This window comes from Harpia harpyja, chromosome 12, assembly GCF_026419915.1.
Source record: "Harpia harpyja isolate bHarHar1 chromosome 12, bHarHar1 primary haplotype, whole genome shotgun sequence".
Lineage (NCBI taxonomy): Eukaryota > Metazoa > Chordata > Aves > Accipitriformes > Accipitridae > Harpia > Harpia harpyja.
This window is the reverse complement of record NC_068951.1, coordinates 3,653,544-3,678,968: the sequence shown is the minus strand read 5'-3', so window position 1 is coordinate 3,678,968 and position 25,425 is coordinate 3,653,544. Positions and strand designations below refer to the sequence as shown.

General features: G+C 42.8%; 1 protein-coding gene across 1 annotated transcript in view; it reads right to left on the bottom strand.

Moving 5' to 3' along the window:
* Positions 1-12,556: 12,556 nt before the first annotated feature.
* Positions 12,557-25,425, bottom strand: part of TBX4 (T-box transcription factor 4) — a 47,747-nt gene continuing 34,878 nt past the window's right edge. The window contains exons 7-10 of the mRNA XM_052804956.1: positions 22,328-22,480; positions 18,444-18,532; positions 17,661-17,902; positions 12,557-16,281 (exon numbers count right to left, since the gene is read on the bottom strand). Of these exons, the coding sequence (XP_052660916.1) occupies positions 15,659-16,281; positions 17,661-17,902; positions 18,444-18,532; positions 22,328-22,480 (1,107 nt within the window). The 3' untranslated portion in view covers positions 12,557-15,658. The remainder of the gene's footprint in view (positions 16,282-17,660; positions 17,903-18,443; positions 18,533-22,327; positions 22,481-25,425) is intronic.

The window sequence follows — 25,425 nt, the reverse complement described above, 5'->3', positions numbered from 1 at the left end:
AGTTTCTCCCGACATAAGTATGCTGCAATAAATTGAATTAAAGCAGGTATGCTGCTATTAAATTTTCCGTCTCTACTGTTAGATGAAGCAAAGAAAATCTGTACCTCAGTGAAGGACTGACACAATACCATGTGGCTCAGACGTATGTGTTTTTATACCTATCTATCTATAAAATATCGTGATGATTTCTGGGGTCTGTGCATGTGAACTAAGTAATAGACAGATAATTTTCTTGCTACATTAAACCAAGTGCTATGAAATTTTGAGGGGTTTTTGCTATAGCAAACAGACATTCAGCTTTAAAGTTTTTGTATCTAAAGCCTTGCTTTCCTAAATGTCTTATTTTTCTATACCTGAACCATCATGGAGCCATCATGTTACATTTCTAGTGTCTCACTGACATGCAGCAACAGACCGTGATACCAGAGTTAGAGAAGCAAAGGGAAATAAGTGCATGATTTTAACCATGTTTATGTTAAACAACTTCTGGACATCATAGGCAGCTGAAAACTGAAAGGACAAAAGCTAGGGAAGTGGGTACTTATGAATAATCTGATTTTAACACATTTGTTTCATTTTAAAGCTATTTGAAGCTTTCTTCAAGCAGTAGGAGGGATCAAACACTGGAAAATCAGTTGTGTAAAGATTTTCATCGCTTTGTAAAACCTCTGTTGAATGAGCTCGCATGTAAATCAGTGGTACTGCTAGGTTACTATGGGTTATCCAGTAATACTGACCTACATCAGCAGGGGTACATTTCATGAAACATGAAGCAGGGATGTTTTTTTCATGTGTAAGCTGTTGATGTGTTTTTTATACAGCGTAAATGCCAGGTACATGTTAAAAACAGGAGTGGGAAGGAGAGCATCAGAAAACCGGTTCTGAATGTGGGAAGCCCTCCTGCAGACACAAGCATGTTTTACCATTAAATAGCAGACTCAGTTAGCTGTTATTTGTGCCTGATATTGGGGCCTCTGAATCAAGGACCCCCAATACCTATGTACTTGGGAGGTGCTTGGATTCTGGAGCAACGCGAGATCTGAGCACCTAGGCAGAATTCAAAGTAATCTGTGCTTTAAAATTCGACCTGTTGGGGGCTGTAAGGAAGAAGGTTTGAGGTTGCTTGATGGTTTTGATTTGTGTGACTTGGTCTCCATTCTCATTTCACTTTTATTGTGCCTGCTTAGCTACTCAGTGTAACAGCTACCCCTCAGAGTGCTCTGTCCTCCGCTGGGATCCTCGGGGTAGAATTGTTAGGACCCATGTAAGCACATGGAGCTCACTCATGTATGTACTCATGGGCTTGGTGCAGGACACTGTGATGTGTGCCATGCTGAATGTCAGATTTAGATGATTTCTTCTGGATCCCTTTAAAATCCATTAATCTTTACAGAGCTGGAACTTTAATGGTCCATTCCAGCAAAGTGCTGAGCTCCCTCAATTCAAAACATCTTGCAGAATGAGGCCAAAGACTATGAGTTAGGAAGAGGTGTGAGGAGAGCTTTATTAGTATGGCACATATTTAACCCATAGGAAAACCCACAAATTTTACTCATTTTAAGTGTATTTCACACTTTTTGACTATTTGAAATAACCACATTTGTAAAAACTTCTTTTAATGAATAGAGCTCTTTATGTACAAAGGCAAACCATTTTTCCCCTAAGTATGGTACTTCTAAAATACTATTTCTTTTGTAGGTCTGGCTGCTTCCATCATCCGTTCATTATTGCTTACTGCTACAGAGCCCTCAAGAACTGAAAACAGGCAATTTAGATTATACTTTATCTTAAAAGATTTTTGCTGATCCATACCACGTATTCATCAGGACTAATAAGACAGATAAGTAAATGACTTCTTTGTTATTTAATGCCAACTCCGATAAAGCTACTCTTCAGCACAAGTGGAGAGGCAGTACAATCCTTGTGTATGAGTGATGGGAAAGAGCTAGCTGGTTACAAATTCTGGCCCCATTGAAGTCAGTGGGGGTTCTGCCATTTGACTTCAACAAAGCAAGGGCTTCACCATATGTTTAATAGAAATATTTCACTGGGACTATTGTCAGAATGCTGTTGAATGTATGATATTTAAATCTACTGTCCTTTTCACATTTGGATGTTTGTTTACTGCACATGCACTTCAAAGTAATTTGATATAAAAACTTCTCATCAATTTCATTTTATTTCAAGTTGGTTTTGAATTGGTTCATTTTTTTATTTCTTGTGCATTTAGAGACCCCACATGGCAATGTCTGGACTCAAAACATGGTAGGGGAGTGTTTGCATATTTCGTATTGCTGGGATTTAAACTAAATTAAAGAAAAACAGAAATGAAAACATTTGCATTTGTTTATGTAATTAAAAAAAGTCATATAAAGTTGGACCCAAGCTAGCGAGCATATCCCTTTAATGAACACAAACCTTCACCTTTTTTGCAAGCAGACCATAAATGGAGAGGCATACATGTCATATCTACCATATCAATGTCATTTTAGAGTATGTAAAAAAACCACTCTATTTGTCTTAGGAAATATCGAAAACTTTTATAGGGAATTCGGAAAATATTTTTTGGCTAGCATGAAAGGTAAAATCCTGCAGCACAAAGTACAGACATGGGCACAGAGACTGAACAGACGGGCTGCTGTAAAACAACCATTTAATAAGGCATTAAAATGCCATCGACTTGGACACATAAAAAAAAAGCTATGAAAACAAATGCCTTTCAAATAATTAGGATCTTATGCTTGAGACCAGTGTTGATGTCTATGCAGAGATTTTCCTGCTGAAATCAGACCGGTCTAAGTCTGATCGTCTAAGGAAGGAATTAGCAGCGTATAAATCGGCTGCTGCTTGAGATTTTTTTGTTTCTGCCATACAAAACCATTCATATAAATGGTCGCTTCAGCCTTTCTATCTCCTCCTTTCTGTTTCCTAAAGTATTTTGGAATACATGTGCTTTGGGATGCCAGAATAATTTTTTAATCGAATCTCAGATTTTTATCATGAGCGTGTGAAATGGTTGAATTACTAGCTTTTACCCACACTGTGGGAGTGAATCTGAGCCAGGCTAACAGATGCAGCCAGAAATAGCAGCAGAACCCATTTCTAGTCTTGAAAATGTAGTGTGACTTTGCTTTCACTTGAAGTAATGTATTGATTTTAAGATTTAACAATAGTGTGTAGTGGTAGCTGGTGTGTAAAATGTATCAAACTGTTGTATAAATTTATCCTTTATTGTAATAAAAGATTCTTCAAGAAAAATTTTATCACCTATAACGTATACAAATGCAAAAAGAATTATTCTAGTTGACCATTCATGTCTGTGTATTTAAGCCTGGGTCACTGTTGTCATGATATTCTTCAGTAGCACAGCTCAAAAAACCTACAGTATTTAACGAGAATGTATTTGGAAGGATAGGCATCTGTGATAATGTAATTAACACAAGAAAACAAAATAATAGGGTTGTTGTCTAAGAGATGGGCATCAGATTCTCAACTTTAAGTTGGAATTTAATAGGTTTTATTACAAAGGTAGTGTCAAATGAATATTGTTTTTCTTACATAATGAAATTACTGGTTTGATCTCCATTTTACTGAATATTAACATCAATAATCTTGGAGAAAGTAATGTATGTCCCTTCTGTATTTCGTCTTGTTTCCTGTTTTGTCATTAGTCAACAGTTAGCCCCTAAAGCACATATTTTTAAACTTCTAATCCAGCACACGTCTTTCTTTCAGATCTGTGATTTCAGATACCCTTCGATTTTGTGTTTTTAACACAGAACTGGGTCCTATGATAAGAGCCCTGTGTGTAACTTTCATAACCATCAGAATAGGAGATCTTTCTCTTGATATTGTGATTTTGTCTATTAATCAGTTTTATATGACTTTCTGCTAGCCTGGTTTTTCAAGGTGTGAAAATTTGCACTGCAGAGGTATTTTATGGATTGCAACCGTAATTTCTGAATAAGATTCTAAATAACTGGTCTGGTTATAAAGCTTTGGGCAGAATTTTTAGGTTCCTCTGAATTGCTGTTAAACCTTTGTTGCCATTTGGCTAGAAGTACATCCCAATTAGTAACCCTTCTATCTAGCAGTAGCAGTATGTAAGTGATTTTATTTTTTTTTTTAAAAGTCAGTTGTAAATGATTAGTCCAAAAGAGTAGCATAAAACTTCGAACTAGTCCCCTGCAGGAGTCGGCTGGAGGAAATTAAAGGATCAACAACATAAGGGAAGCACTGAGGTAGGATTGTTCCAGGCTGCAGCCACAGGCTTTCACATGCACTCAGGAAATTGACTTCATCAAAAGCCGAGGATGCAGGCGTGAGGATGAGGAGGATAACGCAGGTGATGATTCTAAATCATGGCTCAATATCACATCATTTTCCAAGGGAGAGGTTTCCTCCCCACCTCGAAAAAAAGTGGGTTTTTCTATATAAAAATTGAATCTTCCCCTTATGAATTAATAAAAGTTCAGCACAAATCTGAGCTATAAATCTAATGTAACTTAATAAATAATGAAGACTCAGTTTCCCCAAAATAATATCAGTTGGATGGGGTTTTTGCACAAGTAAAAGAATGTCTCCCTATAAGCTCCGCTGCTCATTTCAGAGTTACTGCTCTGTGCCCTGTGTGTGGATCTGTGTGTTTGTGTGTGTGTGTGTGTGTGTGAACTGTAAAACCAATGACTCAGGAGGGCTTGGGACTTACAGGCAGGCAAGGCATTTTCTTTAATGACTTAAGTAAATTTATGCTGCAGAAATGTGGATCTTCTGGGCCTGAGATGAAGCTGAAACCTTTCTAGTGGAGCAGGAAAGAATCACAAGAGGGGAATGCGTAAATCTACATCTGGAGCCAAGTATACTGGGAAGGCATAAAGAGATGGGGGAGCAGGAGTGCCAGAGCAGGGCTGAGAGCGAGCGGAATTCCAAGGGGAAAAGTGGAAGAAAGAAAGAGGAATGTCCCAGGAATGAAGCTCTTGTAATGTTCAAAACTTTCATCGGAAGTAAAACACTGGAAGGCTATAATCCAAATAAGGAAATTAGAACAAAAATTAACAATATTCAGCTATTCAGATGTCAAAAGAAATACCAGAGTTATTGGTGTTAGAGGTTATTGCCAGGAGGGAAAAACTCAGCATGTCTTGGGTAATTAAGCTTCATTGGAGAGCATGGATCCCTTCTCCAGGTAAGAAATGCTTTTATAACATGGCATCTTTTGCTATTGTAATTAAACACCATGGGCTATTCTGCATATGAAGTCTTAAACACTTTAGTCCTTTATCATGGGATTTTACTGGCCAGGCATGTGTGTTCTTATGGCAAAAAGCATTGGCTGCTATAAAAAAAGAAACCCAAACATTTCTTTTTATTACTTGACTTGCTGTATTTTTATATATATTGAGCCAAATTCATCCCTTGTGTAGCTCAGTTGAAGCCAATAAGGATAGATTTGGCCCATGTCTATATGAGAAAGGTGGTGACAATTAAAATATATTGTTTAATAATGAGAGCTATGGTAGTGAAGTGTCTTTGTGTCTATGAAATTATATACCACGACACCACGTTGCCAGTATAGAGTGGGACTAGCAAAACATATAAGACCAGTTTCTGATGGAAAGGCAAAAGCACTCACCTTTTATTATTATGATTAAATATCACAAAGGCATTTCAACAAGACTAATTTAGGTAACATCTCCAGAAATCTCATTTATAGTGTAGTATTTTACCATAGAGCAAGCCATTTTAAAGTATTTCTTTAATGTTTTTATATATGGGTATCAAGGACAGTATGACTGGCTGTTATTAGCTGTAAGTAAAAGAACAGTTTTTATTTCATTTATATTTTAGTGGTTTTCAGTAATATTACAAAAAGGAAAGTAGCCTATTAAATGAAATGTGTGGACAGCCATTATTATCGCTTTATATTGGTAATTCCCAGTTGTTCCCCTGTGTAAGGCATTGTACCAACATGTGAAAGACATTGTTGATACCCTGAAGATCTGAAGATCTTGCCCGTTTAGGCAGTAAGGTATCCAAAGCTCATTGCACAGACGGCCAAGTCATCTGTGCAACACCAGAACAAATGAGTTTTGTTTGGCTTGCTGGCATGGTGGGCCATACACAGCAACTCTTCTTTGTGTCGCTGTTGATAAGTTATAGTGACTTTTATAAGCCAAAGCCTTACTGTACCGTCTACTGACTTTTATCCTTCTACTGCAGGTATTTGGGTAACAGCTATTCATAGCCCATAACCATATCCCTAATTCCAAGCTCTCCATGCGTGCTGCCAGGAAGCCTGGCTCAGCTTTGCTCTGCATCGTAATCGTCCCCAGTATTTGGTCAAACGCTTTACTGGGCGCCGGGTCGCCTTCTTGCCAAGAGGGGAGGTGGGAGGGTGAGAAGAATAACCGGAGCGATTTCCCTTGGGCCTGGAGGGCTCAGGAAAAGTCTTTTACCCCGTGGGCCCCCTGCTCCTTCCCCTCTGCTCTGACCCTTTGCAGCTGCCTCTGGGCTACCTGTCAGTATGCTTTAGGAACTGGGGGTGGGAAAGGTCAGAGTAGGAAGAGGACAGATATTTTGTTGAGCCAAGAACTGAACTAGCTCTTGATGGCCCTGCCCAGGAGCATGAGGAAGACAGCAATACCTAGCTTACTTAGCTAATGGGCTCCAGCAGAAAAGGTAGCTCTTAAATGTGGATAAAGGTAAAAAATATTACAGTGCAATGAGTTGCTCGGTTCCTCTAATGCTACTGGTCTTCTAACGAGGCTCTGACCCCTCAAAAATGAAGGGGGAAAAAACCCACAGAACAACAAAAAAATCATTTTTGCTGTACTTGTTGCTCATTCTGAATCTTTTTTATAGAAATCTGGCCTTCGGCATTGAACTCAGATATTTTATTAGAAGAAAGCCTAATTCATTGAAATAGCGCACTTTAGTATCTATGGAATGGAAAACTGGGAAGGACGCAAAAGAAGCTAAGCTGTGGAAAACCAATTCAAGAAACCATTGCCACACAAAGAATCTCAATCTGCAGTAAGAAACAACAGAAAGGAACAAAATACTTCCAAGAAAACACCTGAGCATAGTGTTGGAGCCAAGCAAGGAATTATTAGTATATTATCCTGTCAGGAAAAGGCCATACAGTATATGGCATAGGAGAATACCGTGTCATTTTGAAATTAATAGGAATTTTTTTTATTAGCATCAATGTGATGATCAGGACTGGCCCATATACCTGTAAAATTGAAACTTAACCAAAGAAGTAATAACTGGTCCCAGGAGGAAGGGGATGTTTAGTCTGTCTTAAATAGGATAAAAGTTACTTTTCTCCTTTTTCACACATTTTGAGAGACCTATTTTTCAAGCTAAGAAAAGCATGGCTGTGTTATCCATAGTTCTTTACATACTATGAGAAGAGAAGTAGTTAAAACAAGTGAACGTGGAGAACAACCTAAACCTCTCTCCATGACACTAAAGTTGTTGACTCCACACTAAGTGATATTGCAGTGTACACAATTCATAATCTCATCCAGTACTGCCAAACCTTGCAACATGTGACTGCGGTAAACTAGGGTCCCAGTCTCAATTATATGGAACTGTGAACTTCACCTTACGCCCTGCACGTAACGGCACTCGGGTGCGTTGCATTGCTCAGGGCATGTAAGCACAAGTGCCTGCATTTACCAGCAACAGTCAGATCCTCAGGCAACTCGTTAGCATGTTGCCAGTTGGTTTTGCTCTTTGGCAAGAAGAGGGATTTTTTTTTTTTTTTCTCTCCCTTTCTCTCCTCTTTAGTTTTCCAGTTCATGTTTTCCTTGTATTTAGTTCCTGGCTACTGATTTCCTACTTCCCCTTCTTTTGCTGTTAACAGGATGAAAACGGATTTTCAAACAATCGAATTAACTACTTCCCAGAGGTGAGTGCATATTATTTTCATGTTATGCATGAAAGAAGCCAGTAGTTCACTAATGGCTGTAGACTGAATCATTGCTGAAGGTATTAGCATTTGTAAATCCTGAATTTCACTGGAGTTCTTAGCCTGCAACTGAAGCTGTTTTCTCCTTTGAAACCACAGCTAAGAGCAATACAAGTAAGTACAGGTTTTTAGCTTCACATGGGCTAATTTTCATTAGTAGTTGGTCTAAACGAGGACTTAGTAGTGGCTTCTTTGCATCTTTAACTCAGCTTAGCCTTCATTAGGAGGAGAGTGAGCTACGTCTGCAGTAGACATTAAAACATGCAGTGAGCTAGCAGCAGCACATTCGGTCATACACTGAACATGCTATTATGCTTTAGTGGGACATGCCCTAGTGTGGGATGCGCAAGCTTGGTCCTCCTTTCCCCTGGGTTCTCAGAGCTTCAGGGTATTTCTGTTTCTAGGTTCTTGATTTAATGTCTCTGCTTCTCCCGAGTTTCTGTATCACTCCGGCGAGGACGGTCAGTGGATCCATCGAGACATCAGTATTCCAAACCTTGCTTGCCTCGCTCTAAATATCCTGCATGTGTTGAAGTATGAGATTTGCCCTCTTGCTTTTTCAAGCACACCCCTCCAGCCTACTTGCATTGACACCTTCCAGTCTTGAAGTGCTTGGGCAATGTTTATAGAAAGAGTTAAAAACCCCTTTCTCCTTATATGTGACTGATGAAGAAATGTAGAAAAACTGCAGGTCATCCAAACATTTATGTAACAGGCATGTGCTCAGTCCTAACACTGAGTGTAAATCTAGTCCTTCTCTGTGATACTGGACAGAAATCCCAGTGGAAGTTTTTCCTGCCTCTAACCTGTCTACTTGTCTTCATCATGATAAATGGTAGGAGGGAAAGGGGGGGGGGGAGGAACTATCTAAGCTTTGAACTGGTTGTGTCTTAAGAAGGATGGGAAGGAAGAATGCAGATTCATTTAAAACAGAATTTTTATATGGCTCAAATCCTTGGTATGTTTCTCCTCTTGGTCACCTTTAGTGTGCTCATAAGTAAGTCTTAGACCAAATCCTTACCCAAAGGTGTCTAATCAGGTGAGACATTGTGGCTACTTTTATTTTTTACCGTAAATTGAATTGATTACCTATTCCCACTTCCATTTTTGTCCTGCATGTAGCTCCTCAGTAGCCATCACCTTTGCTTTCAGTCTAGGTATCCATTGCATGCTGACTGTTTCATATTACTTCTGATGCACGAAGCGAGTTCATCACCTTTCCAGGATGTCTCGTGATTGTTTCCTCATGTCCAGGGCAATCTGCTCTAAAGTTTCAGGCTCAAATGAGTGCTTGGATTTAGTGGGGATAATCAGTGGTTTGAGTCTTCTTCTTAAGTTTTGAGCTATCCGTTTGTGTATTAGATTCACAACTGATATTAAATACAATGTATTAGATTCCAAATTTTAGTATTCTCTCAGTAGCTGCTCAGATGCACTGGGCATGAGTAAACTCTAATTTGCAGAGTGTGGCTGTGTCATCCATCAAACTCAAATATGTTCTGCCTCATACCTAAACCACACTGCACAGCCAAGGCTGTGAGCTGGGCTTGTTGAAAAGAAGATTAAATTGCTGGTCTTGCTATACTGAAGTCTATAAAAGTTTTCCTATTGACTTCAACAGAAATAGGACTGAGCCTGATGATTTTGGCATGAAAACATTAAAATATTCTTTTTCATCTCTGCTGAACGCTGAACTGCAGCACGCATTGTTGTCTGCATTACGTAAGATAGAGGCTGTTAAGGAGAAATAGCAGTTTTGCACATCTTGTTCTCTGCACATGTTGTTCTCTAGTAAATACTTGTCAAAGGATGCATCCATTCCTGCTGGCAGTGTCTAAGGCTTAGTACACAGATTTGGCCCCGTTTCCTGCTATCAGTGTAAACCTCCCAACTAGAAGCTACATTTGTCAAATTTTGTCTTTCAGAATTGTTAAAATCATTGGTGTCCAAGTAGACGGTGCCAACATTCCACGTAATTCTCTTTTTAAAAAAAAAACTTCCTCCAGTTTGTAAATACAACCCCACTGAAAATATTCATCAAAATTGTAACAATGTATGGCTGAAAGCCAAAAATTAGTATTTGCTGAAAACTAAGGGAAATGGCAACAAAAAAGCCAGATGAAAAATATTGGCGTTTGCAGAATACTCATTCAGACCTCTTACCCATCAGTATTTTTCGGTGGAACAAGAGCCTTTTGACCTGTCATAGCTATTCCTTCTGTTTTCATCCCAGTGGGGTTTGCTTCTCTTTTGTTAAACAAGTTTCTAATTAACAGAAATCAAAACTCTCCTGATTTTAATTGAACTAGCGTTATCAGCCCTTTGCACTGATTAATATACTTTTTTACTTCCTTCTCTCAGGACCCGGTTCCAAAGGTGGACTCAGGCTCAGGAGTACAACTTTCAGCCCGGAGGGTGTGCACACCCTGGGTAAATCCACCACAAGGTTTGAAGAGTCAGTCTCAAAAGTAGTCAGACAGGTACTTTTGGTGCTTGTGACCGGAATACTGGTCTCTCTGGCAGAAGGCGGGTACGCGGGCTTGCTTGGCGGCCGTAACCACCTAGCACCATGGCACAAAGCTCCAAGGGTATTAACTTCCCTTGCCGTTACCCAAGCAGTTTCTCAGCGGGGTTGAGCTGCCCATGCCTAGTTTAATTTTAAACTTCACTTTGGTTTAAATACAACACAGGTGGGTCTATACTGCAGAGCACTGTGAATCCTAGCATGAAGTTGCCATCTAAACGCCAATGCCTACAGCGGCTGTTTTATAGGCAGAGCCCAAGGGGCAGTTTCTCTCGTGACAGTGTTTTCACATTAAAATACAGTTCATGTTGGACAAGTCTTTTTGCTTTTGTTGTACCGTTCCCAATATTTTCTTCTCTTTCATTTTTAATATTAATCCTGTACTTTGTGGAAGGGAAATCAGTTCAAAACCTTATTCTCTCCACCAGCAAGTCACGGACTCGTGATTTCTCTTCCAGCCTACTATCACAGCAATAAACTCCCTCAAATCACATTGAATTTAGGCTGCCTGTTGTCACAGTCAGGTGCACGGCATCTTCTTGGAGGAGGTCCTTAAATTAAAATATTGTAAATTTTTTTGCCATTCAAACACTACTGCAGAAACATGAGTGGCCAAGGAGAGAGGAGGTTTTTTCCTCCTGCTGGAATTTTTCACTATAACCATCCTCAGGGGAGTTCTCATCTTCAAAAGAAACATTCTTTCTACACAAGCTGCAAAAAGAATTATTTAATGACATCATAAATTAATACAGAGAGGCACAAATTTTCCAAAATGTGGAGAGAGAGAGAAAAAAAATTAGTATTTGCCAAAAACACCCCAGCTCTTCCAGACTTAGGCCTCTCTTGAGCCTGTGAGCTGCCAATGATACCAAATTGAATGGTGGGGCTTTTGGCATGACTTAAGTTTAGCTTGTTTAAATTTTGGCAAATATGCGTATTACTCACATACTCAGCAAACTGATACAAATATTTGTTCTATTTAGAGCTAAGTCCAAACTCAGTGCTGGCATAAGTGCTGTTGGACTCGGTGGAACTATGCTTGCTTGCGCCAATATTAAATTTGGACATCTACCTTAAAGAAAAACAGAGTAAAAAAATCCCCTAACCTTTTAGGTACAGATTAGAATACATCAATGGAAAACAGACCTCGTATGTATCCAGGTTTTCCTTGCTTGCTAATTTTTGCCTTAATCTGATTTGAAATGGACCTAGTTTTTCTGCACTTGGATTGCCATTCCCTGCTACGCTGCAACAAGCCATCTAACCAGAGCTAGAGCTGAAAAAGCTTCCCCACACGTGAAGTTCTCCACATTCTTGAGAAGTCAAAGCTCTTTAAACTGTAATAAATCAAGCCTGGACACAGTAAGCATACTTGATCTATTTTAATGCTGTGCAGGTTGTTGGGATTTTTTTTTTTTAATGATGTCCACAGTTTAGTGTTTCTGATTTGAAAAACAAATAGACCAAATCCTCAAGGATACTTTGCTATTGCTGCGCTCTCTGTTGCTGAATGCCCACAGCTGGGCGGCACGCTGCCAGGCAGGCATCACCGGGAATGATGCTGCACAGCCGGGTGCTTGACAGGGAGTCGCACGCTCGGCGACTGCCAAACCTACCCAGATGTGAAATGCAGAAGAAATGAAATGGAACCTGGGTGCCTCATCTGGCCAGACCAGTGCCACCCGCCTTGCCCATGAGCTTGCTCTTGGAATTGGATACTGAAACAGGTTAGAAATTTTGTAATGCAAAAAAAAAACCCCAACAAACAAAACCAAAAAAGAACAGCACATTTCCATTTCATGAATTAATACAACCAGAATGTGCTTCAGGGATGTGCTAGCTATGGATCTGTGCTCAGGTCGAATGTGATTTGTAAGCTGACCGCTATTTAATGCTATCTAAAAGCTCTTAAAAATGTCATGTAGGAGTGGGATCCCACTAACTTAACATTAGCTATTTAGAAATGGGAAATCTAGTCTAAGTGGCTGAGCTAGATTCCTCTCTGAGTGGAAAAAGATCATCAGTACAGAATGATTCATTCCATTTTAATCTAAATGTCTGATCTCTCTGTATTGACTATAAAAGGAGGCCAGATGACCAGATTAGCATATACCCAAATTTTGCACATTTATGTGCTAACTCAGCCTTTCACAATCAGGTTTTGTACTTGCAAATATCCTGTCCTATTTTCATAACTAAAAGCTTGTTATTTGCCACAGGGTTTCACAAGGCACACACTCAGCTCCAGTGGCTGGCTTGGGACTGAGCCTCGGCTGTGCCCTTTATGAAGGCTGGCAGCACTGCCTGCTGTGTGCTCGCAAGTTAAAACTTGGATTAATTACATGTTCAAGTCTCCTCTACATCCTCTGCATTAACTGCAAGCTGGAACAATTCTTACAGGAGTTACTTTTTACACTGCCTTAAATCTATAAATATTGCATTGGTGAGCAGATGGTATATGAAAAATGGTTAAAAATAGAAGCAATGATTATTCATTAAACATGACATTGTTATCCTGCTAATCATATTTGTAAAACAGGCAAAAGATCCAGTCTAGCTTGTCATTTGGACTCTGGACTGCTGACTCCATTAATTTTTAGGTTATAGTGGCAGCATTTGTCTCGTTTAGTGTTGATTCAGTGTCACTATGAGAAATGAACTGAGCATTTCAAATTATGGGTAGTGACACCCTCAGACCTCTCCCCCCACCTCCAACCTTTAATTCTTCACTATTGTCACTGTAACTGATCTGCCTGTAAGTACTGGAACATCATTTTCATGCTCTTGTTATCGGGCCAGTGGCTGCTTTTAACTTAGCCTAGTAGTGCTCGGTGTATTCGGATCAATTCATGTGTCCATTAAAAAAAAAGAAACATGAGCTATCAATCACAAACAAACCAAAACCCCTTTAGTCTTGCAGTGGGCAGTTAAAGTTTGATAGTGTAGCTTTGAGATGGTAAAAAAAGGGTCAAATGTGCACCTTGGGAAAGTGTGAGATTGGTATACTCGGACAGTAGGAGACAGAAGAGAGACGAGGCATCCAGTAATTCACCATGGAACATTTTTATGCTAATTATTGAAATGCACCCAGAGACAGCTTATAGTAGTAAAATGACTTTATGTTCTGATATGTAAAATAAAATGTCCATGCTATGTAACAAACATTTAAAAATTCCATACCACCTGTATCTAATGTGGTTTCTAATAAAGATTTATCTGTAGTATATATGTTTTTTTATCTAACCAATTCTTAGTTTTTACATCAAAGGTGTGTAATAAAAAAATCTTAAATAGATGTCTTTCCAAAAAAACCTTGCAACATTCATTTTTATTAAGTATTTCGTTCGTAAAAAGCAAAGCTGAATTGGACACGTGGCCTGCATTTGTGATATATATATATTTTTATATATATATATATATAATATATATGTATATAAATAGCTATTCAGCATGCAAAAATTGTAGTGATTTCCAAAATCTGATTACAAAATCCACACCAGTCACACACATAGTCTGCTGAATGGGTGTATGAGATTGTCCTGGTTGAAACGTGACTTCCACTTTAGTGGCCTCAGGGTCCTCGCTGCAAGCAGCCGCCCTCATCCATCAGCCTCTCTTCATTGGAATGGATTCATCAAAATGCAGAAGTACGTCCCGACTTCCAAATTTGTATTTCAGCTTTTTTTGCCTTTGCCCATTTGGGAAGCGGGGGCCGGGGAAGGGGGGCGGGGGGAACCCCCGCTGCACATGACTAAATCTTAAATATTGCGCTCTTTAGTGGAACCAAACTGCCAGCATCACCTCTGTGTCGCCATCCCTTGGGACAGCGTCGCCTGGGAGCTCGGCGGGATGGACACGCTGCAGACCGGAGGAGGACGCATCCCAGCTCAGGAGTTTTTTGGGTGAAGGCAACGGGAGTTTCGTTCCAGAAAGAGCGCAGCTTGCTTTCCCACGCGAGGCTGTTTCGCGCCGTGGCTGTCGCCGAGTGATCCCTCCTTACCTCGCAGGGACGGTCCAGAAGGCAAAGCCAGCGCTGAAGGAGTCAGTTCAAGATACTTCCACAGTAAACAATAGTAGCAATGTATACACTGGTTACAGATTTTTACCTGTTCTACAAATATTTGTACACTGTAAAGCCTGACAGGTAATGGGAAGTCTTCCCACCCCACAATTAAGAAAATATTCCTCTATGCCTCCTTTATGCTGAAAACAATTCTTTCCGAGTTAGCTGCAAAAGAAAAAAACATAGCACAAAAGGCGCATTTCAGCTGAATACGAAAGAAATCAAGGACCAGCAAATACAGAAATCGTTTCTGGAAAGTATTAGCGACTTTTAAGCTTAAACTTCATAAATATATTGCAATAAGCAAGTGTGATTCAATCAACGGATGGGAGTCTGAAGACACTGGGTGTGTTCCTAACGCTGCAATTAATTTGCTGTTTGGCCTCGAGCATAACGCTTCACTTCCTCATTTCCCACAGCCACAAACGATGGCGTTGTGGGGAGAAGAAGAGACATTTGTGCATCGGTGCCTTCTCCTCTCCACGCCATGGCACGAACCCTGCGCTGCGCCGGGGAGGTACCGGAGCGGCACCGCAGCTCCCTGACCCCACCGCCGAGCCTCCCCGCAGGCCCCTGTGCTCCTACAGCTCCGTCACTTCCAGAGGAAGAAGTAATTTCTACAGATAAAAAGAGCTAAAGAGGTGCTGCTACAGCAGTCCTTGAACTACACAACCGAACAGATCGCTTTTTCCTTTGAGTTTTGGGATGCTGTGACTTCATGAATGAAGTACCATGAAAGTGAAGCTCGTATCTTTCCCAAATAGCCAAAATTTGCTCATGGATGTTTAATATTACAAGCAAAAGAAAATGACTAGCTACTTCACTTGTTAGCCATGAAGATGGTTTCTACTGGATCAGTAATGAAGACGCGAGAATTAATTTATTTGGGAGTCAGTAAGAGACTGATGAATCCAGCCCACCGAGACAGGAGATGGAATTCTCTGTGTGTCTGAAGACACGAGCTCTTCACCCACACAAATCCCTCTGGAAATGCACATTTGTCTCACCGAAGTGCAAGTTACCCACAGGTATCAACACTGATTGAACACTGTCCTGGAGCAGTAACGTTGGCTGTGGCATCGCTTGGCTGTCAGAGTCATCCGTCAGTCCAGTTCTCCACAGTCCCCATCCCTGAATGATACTGCAGCGACGACTCCCTCGACAAGGAAAAGCTTTGTGAGTACAGGAATTCGTTCGCCGCGTTTAGGTGCGGAGAGGGGGGTTTTCTCTCGCACACAGATGGGTGCACCCTTTCCCTCGGGAAAGATGAAGAAGGAACGCGCTCCCGAACCTGAGACTGGGACAGCTGGTTGTAGACACTGAAGTGGCTGTTACCTGGTGGCTGCGAGCCTTGACCCGTGATGGACGGGAGCCGCGGCATCATGGTGGTGGCAGTAAAATGAGCAGGGAAAGGCTGGTAAGGGACAGTTTCCATTGTCTGAACACTGTAGCTGGTGTAAGGTGCGACAGAAGTCCACATATTGCAGCTCAAGGGGGGAGGCGGAGGCGGCAAGTCGTCCACCGTTGAGACACCAGCAATTTCAGGCCCAGAACCAGAGTACATGCACGCTTCCCTCGGAGTCACCTCGCTGCAATAGGAAGGGCTTAGCATCTGCTGGTCGTACGGAGGTGGGGAACGGAAATAGTGATCGTCTCCTACGGAAGAGGAGGCTTCCAGGTAGGAGCGTTTGCAGGGCAGGTCCAGGTGCCGAGCACTTTCTGCGAACAAAATTAAAAAATGCATGTTGAGGAGCAGCTCCCAGAGCCACGGCCGGCGTTTAACAGCAATCTGCTAAGAGCCCCGCGTGGTTTTATGGAGTCCCCTTAGAAGCCGAGCATGCAATCTGTGATTATTTCCCTAGACAACTGGTGCTCTTTTTCAGATTAATCCAGTGAAACCATTTTAGTTCGGAAAGACAATGTACAACATCAAAAAGACATTGTGTTGCAAATGTCAGGCTAATCCCCTCGGCCTCAAAGCATTCTGGTGACATTTATCAGGCTAAGTGAGTGACTTGGGCTACTATTCTCACATCAGAGATTACTTCACGTTCATCCAGATAACAGAGGTCCCTGACGCTCTTGCAGTGTTACTCCTGACAAATTCAAGAAGTCTCTTAGAGGGTCTTATCGCAGCCTGCCTTCCTGTCATTGCAAAAATGACTATACATTTCCCAGATATTCACGTCAAAAGCTGCAGAAATATTTCCAGATAAAGGAGCCCTTTCCCAGTCATCAGTCCTTCCCCTCAGCTTTATGCTGAGAAGCTGTAGCCCCTCTCCTACAGATTACGGTGACCATGGCTGCGTTTACCAGCAGCTTTCTGTTAGTTGTTAGGAATATTCTCTGGATGAATTAGTGAATTCATCTGCAGATTAAACATCTGCTAAAATTACACATTTGCCTCGCAGTCCTCATTAGTGGTGCTGCTAGATTCTTCATTTGCCCATGATCAGAGGATTCTCACAGCTTAAATAAATTAGCGGCCAATGAGACATGCAAATAGAAGGATTTTCTTCTGTGCAAAATTTTTCCGTTTAACTTAAAACATGCCATGATCTCATCTGATGCTGGACTAAAAGGAAGAGAATGTAGTTACAGCTCACTTAAACTTGAGAACTAGTGGATAAGAAGAAAGGGATGCTTACACCCAGCTACCACAGTCTCACTAATCTGCAGACATCGAGAGAACTGCTAATGGCTTTGCCCAGGAAAAGTGCTGAATGTGTATAACTTCATTAAGGCTAACAACGGCAGTGTCAGAACATCTCGGGATAGATAAGGCCTCCTCCAAACAATTACTAATTCAGCTGATTCTAACAATGGATAATTTTCCAGCATAGCTTCGTGCCGTTTGAATTATGCATTCTGGTTCTTTTTTTTGGCTCTGACTCTGAGTCTGAATTTGCCTTCTATGGGACAAACCCACTCTCAGCTCTTGGGCCCCGACCCTCCAAAACACTTTGATCACATCAGTATCTTTAAGATCAAGGCCTAAGAGACCAATCCGAACTGGAATTAGTGATAAGAAGTCTTTCAGTACTCGTGCTCTTAGGTTTATTTGCTGTCATATTTTTCTAGCTGTAAACTCGAGTTACCTCTTCTTTTTAGGCAATGATAGAAGAGCCCTGAATCTCTCTGTGCTGTGAAGGTGTTGAGTGGCAGATCTTGAGTATCTGAAGCTGCAAACTGCATGTGAGCACCGTTCTCATACTGATAATGTTGAAGGGTCTGGTGATTCCCATGAAGTGGGTTAACATCTGGCTTTGTTGAAAGCTGGCCATGACTGGACACCAACCTCTGCCTCATGATGCTTTTGGAAATTACTGGATATTCTTTGCTAAAAGAGGTGAGAAAAATTATTACCAGTTAGACAGCAATCAGCATTAAGAGAAAGATGAAATATTAGTTTGGCTTCCCTAGAGCATCTCCATCCAATGACTTCAACGCCCTCTGCCAAATACGATGAACTCACACTCATCACGCTCTGCTGGGTGTGGGCAAGTATTACGACAACACACAGAGCATGTCACTGAATTACAGGAAGAGCTTTTCAGGGGTATAAATAGCGTTTAAAGCCCTAATGCCCTCAAGCACAAGAAAATGTGATGCCCCCCCCACGGCGTAGGCACCTTTTAACTTCTTCTTCTCCAAAGAGGTGCCGCACGTTAGTAGCAGGATGAGGATTAAAGCCCAGCTGTAAGGCTGTATTTCTGCACAGGGCACAGGCTCTGAAGGGTGAGCTGGCTGGCCGCGTGTCGGACACCACCTGCCCATAGACGCTGCCTGGGTCGAGCGTACCCATGCACACACACGTGCACACGCGTGCACGCTGCTGCAGCAGCTCCGCGACCCCGCTGAGCACCTCCTCACTGCCGTACCTTTGCAGTCGTGCCACGCGCAGGTCGCTGTCGTCGCTCCCCCTGAATCCCTTGGCAAAGGGGTTGTTTTCAATTTTCAGCTGGGTTATCTTTAAAAGAATGAAATCAAGCATAAAGCGTTTTGAAAATAGATCAGACCAAAAGGCGCAGCAGCAGGTCTGAGGCTGTAGGTCTCTAGGTGCCCTGTCCTCGGTGACACCCCGCGAAATGCAGAGGCCATGAGAGTTTCAGCCATCTAAAGACGTGGCGGCAGAGATGGCGTTTCGGCATTCGCCGCTGGGAGAAACAGCGCTGTGAAGTTTGGTGCTGGATCCTGCAGAAGCAGCTTTTAAAGCTGACAAAATTGCTGATTATGACTGAGGACAGGAATGCAAATTTCCTTAAGTCTAGGCTCTTGTTAGCAAGAATATATTTGTCTGATTTAAAAGATTTCCTATGTCTCCATGTTAGAGAGCCCTATTCTTTATGGCATGGCTCTCCCTCATTCCCATAACGATTTTATATATCTTTACATTCTTCATTCAGTCATTTTTCCTCTGTGAAAAGACTCATAGCTCAAATAAATAGTGAATTCTCTTTGGGCAAGGGAAAGTTGCTGCCTTTTGCAAGGACTGCCTTTCCCCCCAGGAGCTGCAGTGTATTAAAAGGGTCAAAATGCCTTAGAATTGACTTAGACTAGACTTAATTTTGATGGAGCTCAGCTTTTGTGAGGGAACTGTGAAAGCTCTGCCATTTCATGAAAATTCTGTTAAAAACAGTTATGTGTGAAATTTCCTTTAAAAATATTCACTAGTTCATCCGTCTTACAGCCCCAGTAAATATAGTTTTCCCTTACCAATCCTGCCACCCGATCCCTTCCCTTTGTAAGGAAGGCAAGTACAAACCAAAGCCATGCAATGGTCAGGAATGCCAGGAAGAGGTACTTGGTTGTCCAGTGAAAAAATGCAAATAAACCACCTCTTTAACAAAGGATTTTGTAAAGACAAACAAGTAGCGAACAAGATCATCTGAGCAGGTCTCAGGAGCTGCAAAATGCCAGAACAGCACCGAAACATTTGTAGGAACACAGGAGCTCCTAAAAATATCCCTTGTCCGCCTCCCAAAGAGATGTACGTGTGTCTGTGCACAACCGTATGCCTGAGGCTCTTTGACAGTAAGGTTACAGACAGGTCTAGCACATCATAGTGCAAAGAAAATGGGTCAAACCCAGGTCTTATTAATGTCCTTCCCTCCTAAGGGACACCAGTGGGTAGGATGATCTCCTGGGGCATCTGCTTGTCACCGAAAAGACCTTTTCCAGGAGGAGGAGAGGTGACAGCACGGCAGGACACTGGTGCGGAGGTGAGGACCCGTACCTCCCTGCAGACCCACTGCCCTCAGGTCCCCGCTCTGTCTGAGGCAGCGCAGCCCTGCTCCCCCCCTGCAAGCCGGCTGCAGGCTTGCACCAGCCTGCATCCCATTTTTAGGGGCGAGGATAACAAGCAAGTTCTGCATTTGGATCATTTTGCGAGAGTGTTGCTATAACTAACAACTATGCTTTTAGCAATGCTGAAAAATATCCCTTACCAAAAAAACTCCTGAGAAAACATCTGGCCGGTATCTGTCATGGAGAAGGAAGGTGGTGACATGTGAATTTAGCCATCCTTGAGGGCTCGAGCTTTTCCTCTCTGCTCCCACAGTGGCTCCAGGGTAGCTCCCAATCAGCTGATGAACCACAAGAAGCGTAGGGCCCTTCCTAACCCACAGCCTGACATCAGGTTTGTACAATTTAATTTACTTTTGTTATTTAGTGACTGTGGTTTTCCTCTGACATGAGCAGAATCAGGGCTTCAGTCCCTCCTTGCCACCTTCCCCTGGCTTCATCCAACCCAGGAGGGAGTTTGGGGTAAACACCTACACCTTCCTCACCGACCTGTACTTAGGGGTAACCTCTATCATCAGCTTTCCATCTCTGGGAGCCCACAGTCAGCTCTGTAACCACGACTCTCATTTTTTGTTTAGAAAGACGATTGTTCGCAAGGACACTTCTTGCTAGCAGGGTATTTCTGAGCTAAAAATAGTTCAGCGGTTTGTTTTTTCGAACAGATACCCAGACTAGGTTTTTAATTGTTAATGCCTAAGAGAATAAGGAAAACCATTCGGCTACTTCTCTGAGGTTGTGATTTTCTCGAGACCACAGTGAGGTCGTGGCAAGACCTTCTGCCTCCCACTTCTCGGCTGCAGACTGCCCTGCTCCCCCCCCCACCGGGCAGCATCCACCCCCCCCAGCCTGCAGACCGCAGAGCAAGAGCTGGGCAGCAGCGGGGCGGCTTCTCGCAGCATCTTTGCAAAAGAATTGGGACATTTTCCCTAAACTTGTCGGGTCCGCTCTGTGCTGCTGCTCAGCCAGCTACCACCTTCCCCCCCCCCCCCCTGCAGTGGTTGTATGGCAATGACAGTGGAAGTGTTAAGTTTATGAAGCACTTTGGGAACCTGAGGGATGAAAGGCACTATTGACACACGAGACATTTTAAGTAGGTATTAAATAAGCTCTTTCGAGCCTTTTTTGGTTAACCATGTTTGGGCAACTGGTCATTTTACACCAACTGCTACAACTTCTCAAACAGGATTCACTTCAGTGTCCAAATAGGGACTTCTCCCCCCCCCCCCCGTCTTACCATAACACACACATCCATGTTTCTGCTCTGAGCCTTTTAACTGGCTCACTAATTGCAAAATCTTGCAAGGGCTCTATGCTTCAAGCATCAAAGGGCATACAGGCATCCTGCTTGGGAGGAAAAGGTCTGGTCAGCTTATTGGGGAGGAAGAATTTCACATATGTTCCTGTTCCTGAAGTATTTTCCTATGAATGCGTAGAAAAGGAGCTGATACAGTAACACGTGGCAGATTTCACATTTGGGGTGACAGGAGGGCTCCGGTGGTGCTACTTCACTCTGCACCTTTATTTATGAACCCTGATGTACTTTAAAAACTCCCATTAATCTTCATACAACCCTGCAGTCGGACTTCACCATTAGGAAAACTGCAGGGGAGCAGGAACTTGTGCAAAGGCAGGCAAATCGGTAGCAGGATTGAAAACGGAGCCTTGCCATCCCCTGCCTGGCATCCTCTCCTCTCCCTGCCCCCGTGACGGTGCACGCTATGTCACAGAGAGGTGACAGTTAAATCCATTCTGCTGGTAACCTGGGTTGGCAAAATCCTCAGAGAGAACACTACCCACTGCTGCCACTACCAAAATGCTCAAAAAAGAAGAGGAAGCCAACCCCTACAATACACGGGTATCTGTGACACACACCCAAAGCGCAGAACCAAGCCCTTTGTATTTTATATTCGCCCAAAACAAACCGAAACCCCCTCCTGCCTTCATGTGCTAACCACAGAGCAGGCTCTTAGCTGTGTTTTTATGGTTACATTCCTCGTATGTCTCACTAAATACACATACTATAATTACTTTTCACTGTAGATTTATGAGCAAGCTTTACTGGTCATTATTAGATTTGCTTGCTGTTTTGAATGACATCTTAGCATTTCTGAGCACGCCAATTCATTAGTGTCTGGACTCGCAGGGTTTGCCAAGATATTGTTACCCAACGATGTTCATGCTGCTCCTTAGCTGCATCCTCTGGCTCGCCACTCTTGCTTAATGCTGGGATGGAAACTTGTCTTTTGAAGCTGGCATTTTCTGCTGCACAATAGCAGCATAATAGGCTTTCCCCCCTCCCTCCGAGCAAACAGATCCTGCTCATCAAAGCCCAGCACCGCAGCGACATCGCTGCGCTGCTGCCATTTGGAAGAACATTTCGCAGCTGCTGGTAGCAGAGGGCTGCGAGTCGCGAAAGCCCGCGAGCAGAAATTAAGCACCTTTAGCCAGGAAAGCACCCTACCTTGTGATTCTGGTAGGAAGTCACCGATATAAAGGACGTCTCCGGAAAAACGTGGGTGCAGAAGGCTGTGTTCTTTGACCCGAAAGCATTGTTCTCGTCCGCCTTCACAATATGCAGTCGTGGTTGGTATTTATGCATTGAATTAAGAATGATCTGAAAAACAATTGATGCTAAAGTGAGAAATCCAATTTAAAAAAAAAAAAAGACAAGACAGATTTTACTAGCAGGACACAAAAGCCCGCTAGTGCTCAGCTTTAGCTTTGCTTTCAAATTAGAGGGGAAAATTACATTATATAAATGCACATGAACCAAGACAGAAAGGGTATCTGCTGCTCTGGCAAGCAGAACTGAACTTAAAGCTTTCCTGGTAAACCCTCATTTTCTTATTGCTATTGGATAGAGTCAGTCTGGGTGGAAAAAAAGTCATAAATTTTTTTCCCAGCTCATGCTGAAGCTGTACAATATATATAATTCACCAGCAGACTGGTCCATAAAGATTCCTAATAAATACTTTACTGAGCTGAAAACTACACAGTTTAGCAGAGGCAAAAAAAAAAAAAATCACACAAACCACAGGAAAAAAAAAAAAAAGCAAGCTATTTTTGTTTTATCTGCTGGTAAAAGAAAACTACAAAAGAGGAGATTTTTTTTTTTTTTTTTCCTTTTCCTCCTATTTGTGGAGCGGCTCCACACGGGTGGCTGGGTCCGGGCACCCCGTGGCTCTTGCCCTCCTCTCGAGTCTCTGCAAGCGAGAGGCAAGAGCCAGCCGAGTGCTTTTTTTACGGCGGGGGCTAGGGAGGCGAGGAAGCGCTGAGATCCAGCGGGGATGGCACGGCCCGGGCTCAGGCCAGCGCAGGGCTGCTCTGATGGAGTGTTACGAGAGGGGCTGCCCGTCCCAGCCTGGCCCCGCAGCATTGCTCTTCCACAAAGAAGGGATGTGCTACAGAAGAAAATGGTTTTAAGAAATGGAATTTCTCTTAAGAACTGGGATGGTTTTAAGAAAAGCCTTTATTCCTTTTACTGGGCAAAGAAGAAATACTGCTTTCTTCTTGTTTTCTTGGCATAACGCTTTTCAATCTCTTCTTCCCTCTCCCAAAATGGGCTAATTGAGTCCGTCCTCCCCAAGCCTGCCTGGTCCTAGAGGCGAGGGCATCTCCAGCCCGGTCACCTCCATCCCCGAGGGAGACACGGGCAAAGGGCCAAGTGGGGAAGACTGCGGTGGGAGGTGTCTGCAGCCGGTGGTAGATAAATGGGCAGATAGATGATGGATGGGTGGACGGATGTACACGACACAGCAGAGCAGCATCAGTTTACGCTAATTGTGGGTTTAGCCAATATTTTAAATGAGGATTACTAAGAAACAGGAGGCATTTGCTCCGTGATCGGCTTTTGCGTTCCGGAAGCCTTTCTATTTCGTGCCCGTCCGTGCTGAGGAGAGCTCGCAGCAGCAGCGCTGCTCCACGCGCTCCAGCTGGGACGGAAGGTAGCGTAGGGAGCTTGTGCTCTTTAAACCCCTTCGTCTGGCTGCACGTAACTCTGCCCACAGTAGCTGGCTGCATTATATACCACTTAAATGCAATTTTTATTGTTGACGTTTTCCAGACAACCCTCCCTGCTCCCCAAGAGAGAGAATGAGGAATTTTTGGCATTTTATCAGCTTTGCATCAAGTCTCTTAACCACTTTGCGGCTGTTGATGTGCAGGGTGTAGATCTGAGAGGGCCGGCTCAGGTTTGGGTTTGGAGCCTTTTCTTTCCTTTCATGTATCAGCCACTCATAAAACAAAGCCAAGATGAATAATGCCAGAGGGCCGAGACTTTCATAAGAAGGGGCATTTTAATTTTCGGTAATTAAGAGTTGAGCCAAGCTGATAAATAATGCTTGTCTGGAGCAGAAGCTGGGGTGTGCTAAGCTCTCCTCACCGCTTGTCCCTGCCTGCCCAGGTCTAGCAAGGACAGGTCACTTTTTCTCCCCAGAGTCAGAGCAAGTCAACAGCAGGATGAAGAAAACAATCTTAAACTGAGATTTCCAAAGGGAAAATTAGGAGCCCACATTTCGGTACGCTCTGGATGCATAGTCTGTATTTCCCCTTCAAAGTAGTATCCACTGGGCTATAATGACCCCCTTAAAAATCTTTTTCTTTTTTTTTATACCCTCTTTAAACCGGAGGTGTCCAGACAATTTCTAAAATGAACAAGACATTACTTTTTGGAGCCTGATAGACACATGCAGGAAAGGATTTCTGACAGATGCTCAAAGTTACAGCTGTGGCTGCAAACCTGCCTGGAGATTCAACATGAACTGCTTGATATCTGTGGGATGTTTGGTGGGGGGAACCCTAAATGGTTTAATTTAGCCACTGGATTTACAAGGTTGGGCATTTCTGTCCCTTGCACCGAAATGAGTATTTGCCCACATGTCTCAGTGTAAGTACCCGTTGGAAAGTGCCGAATTTCTTTGAGTGCGCGACCGTGAAAGGAGACCCCCCCCCCCTTGAGATGTGCCAGATCAAAGCCGAACGGCCATCACTGAGCGCAAAATGTGATTAATAGATGTGAGGACCGCAGAGTGCTGCAGTTAGTTAACTTCATCAAGTCAGTGTCCACGGACACGGATGAGGAACAGCTTCCAGCCAAGCAAAGGCCTGTAAAAATACGCCATTCTCAGATGATGAAAAAAAAAAAATCCCTTCAGTGACTTGGCAGAGCGGTCAGCGTGCCAGGTTGGCGATGAAAATGGGAAGTCGTGGTGCTGTTTCGGATGGCCTCCCTGTGCCTGCTGCATGGGTGATTCCTCGCATCTTTTTCGGGGTGCAGCGACCACTCAAGACCAACATTTCACAGGCTTGAAGGCAAGAACTCGTGTACAGAGGCTGCGTCTGCACACGCATCCTCCTTACTTGTGCTTGGTGTAAGCCTCGCGCATTCAAAAACCCTACAAATCATTCAAAAAAGCCTCCCAACCCTTAGTGGCAAAACACTGTGCCTGTGCAAAGGGAAATGCCAACAATTCAGGCTAAATAGTTTTCAAGGCTGCTGTGGAAAACTGGTCACTGCCTAAAAATACACAAAATAAATGTAAATTCCACTCCGATGACGAA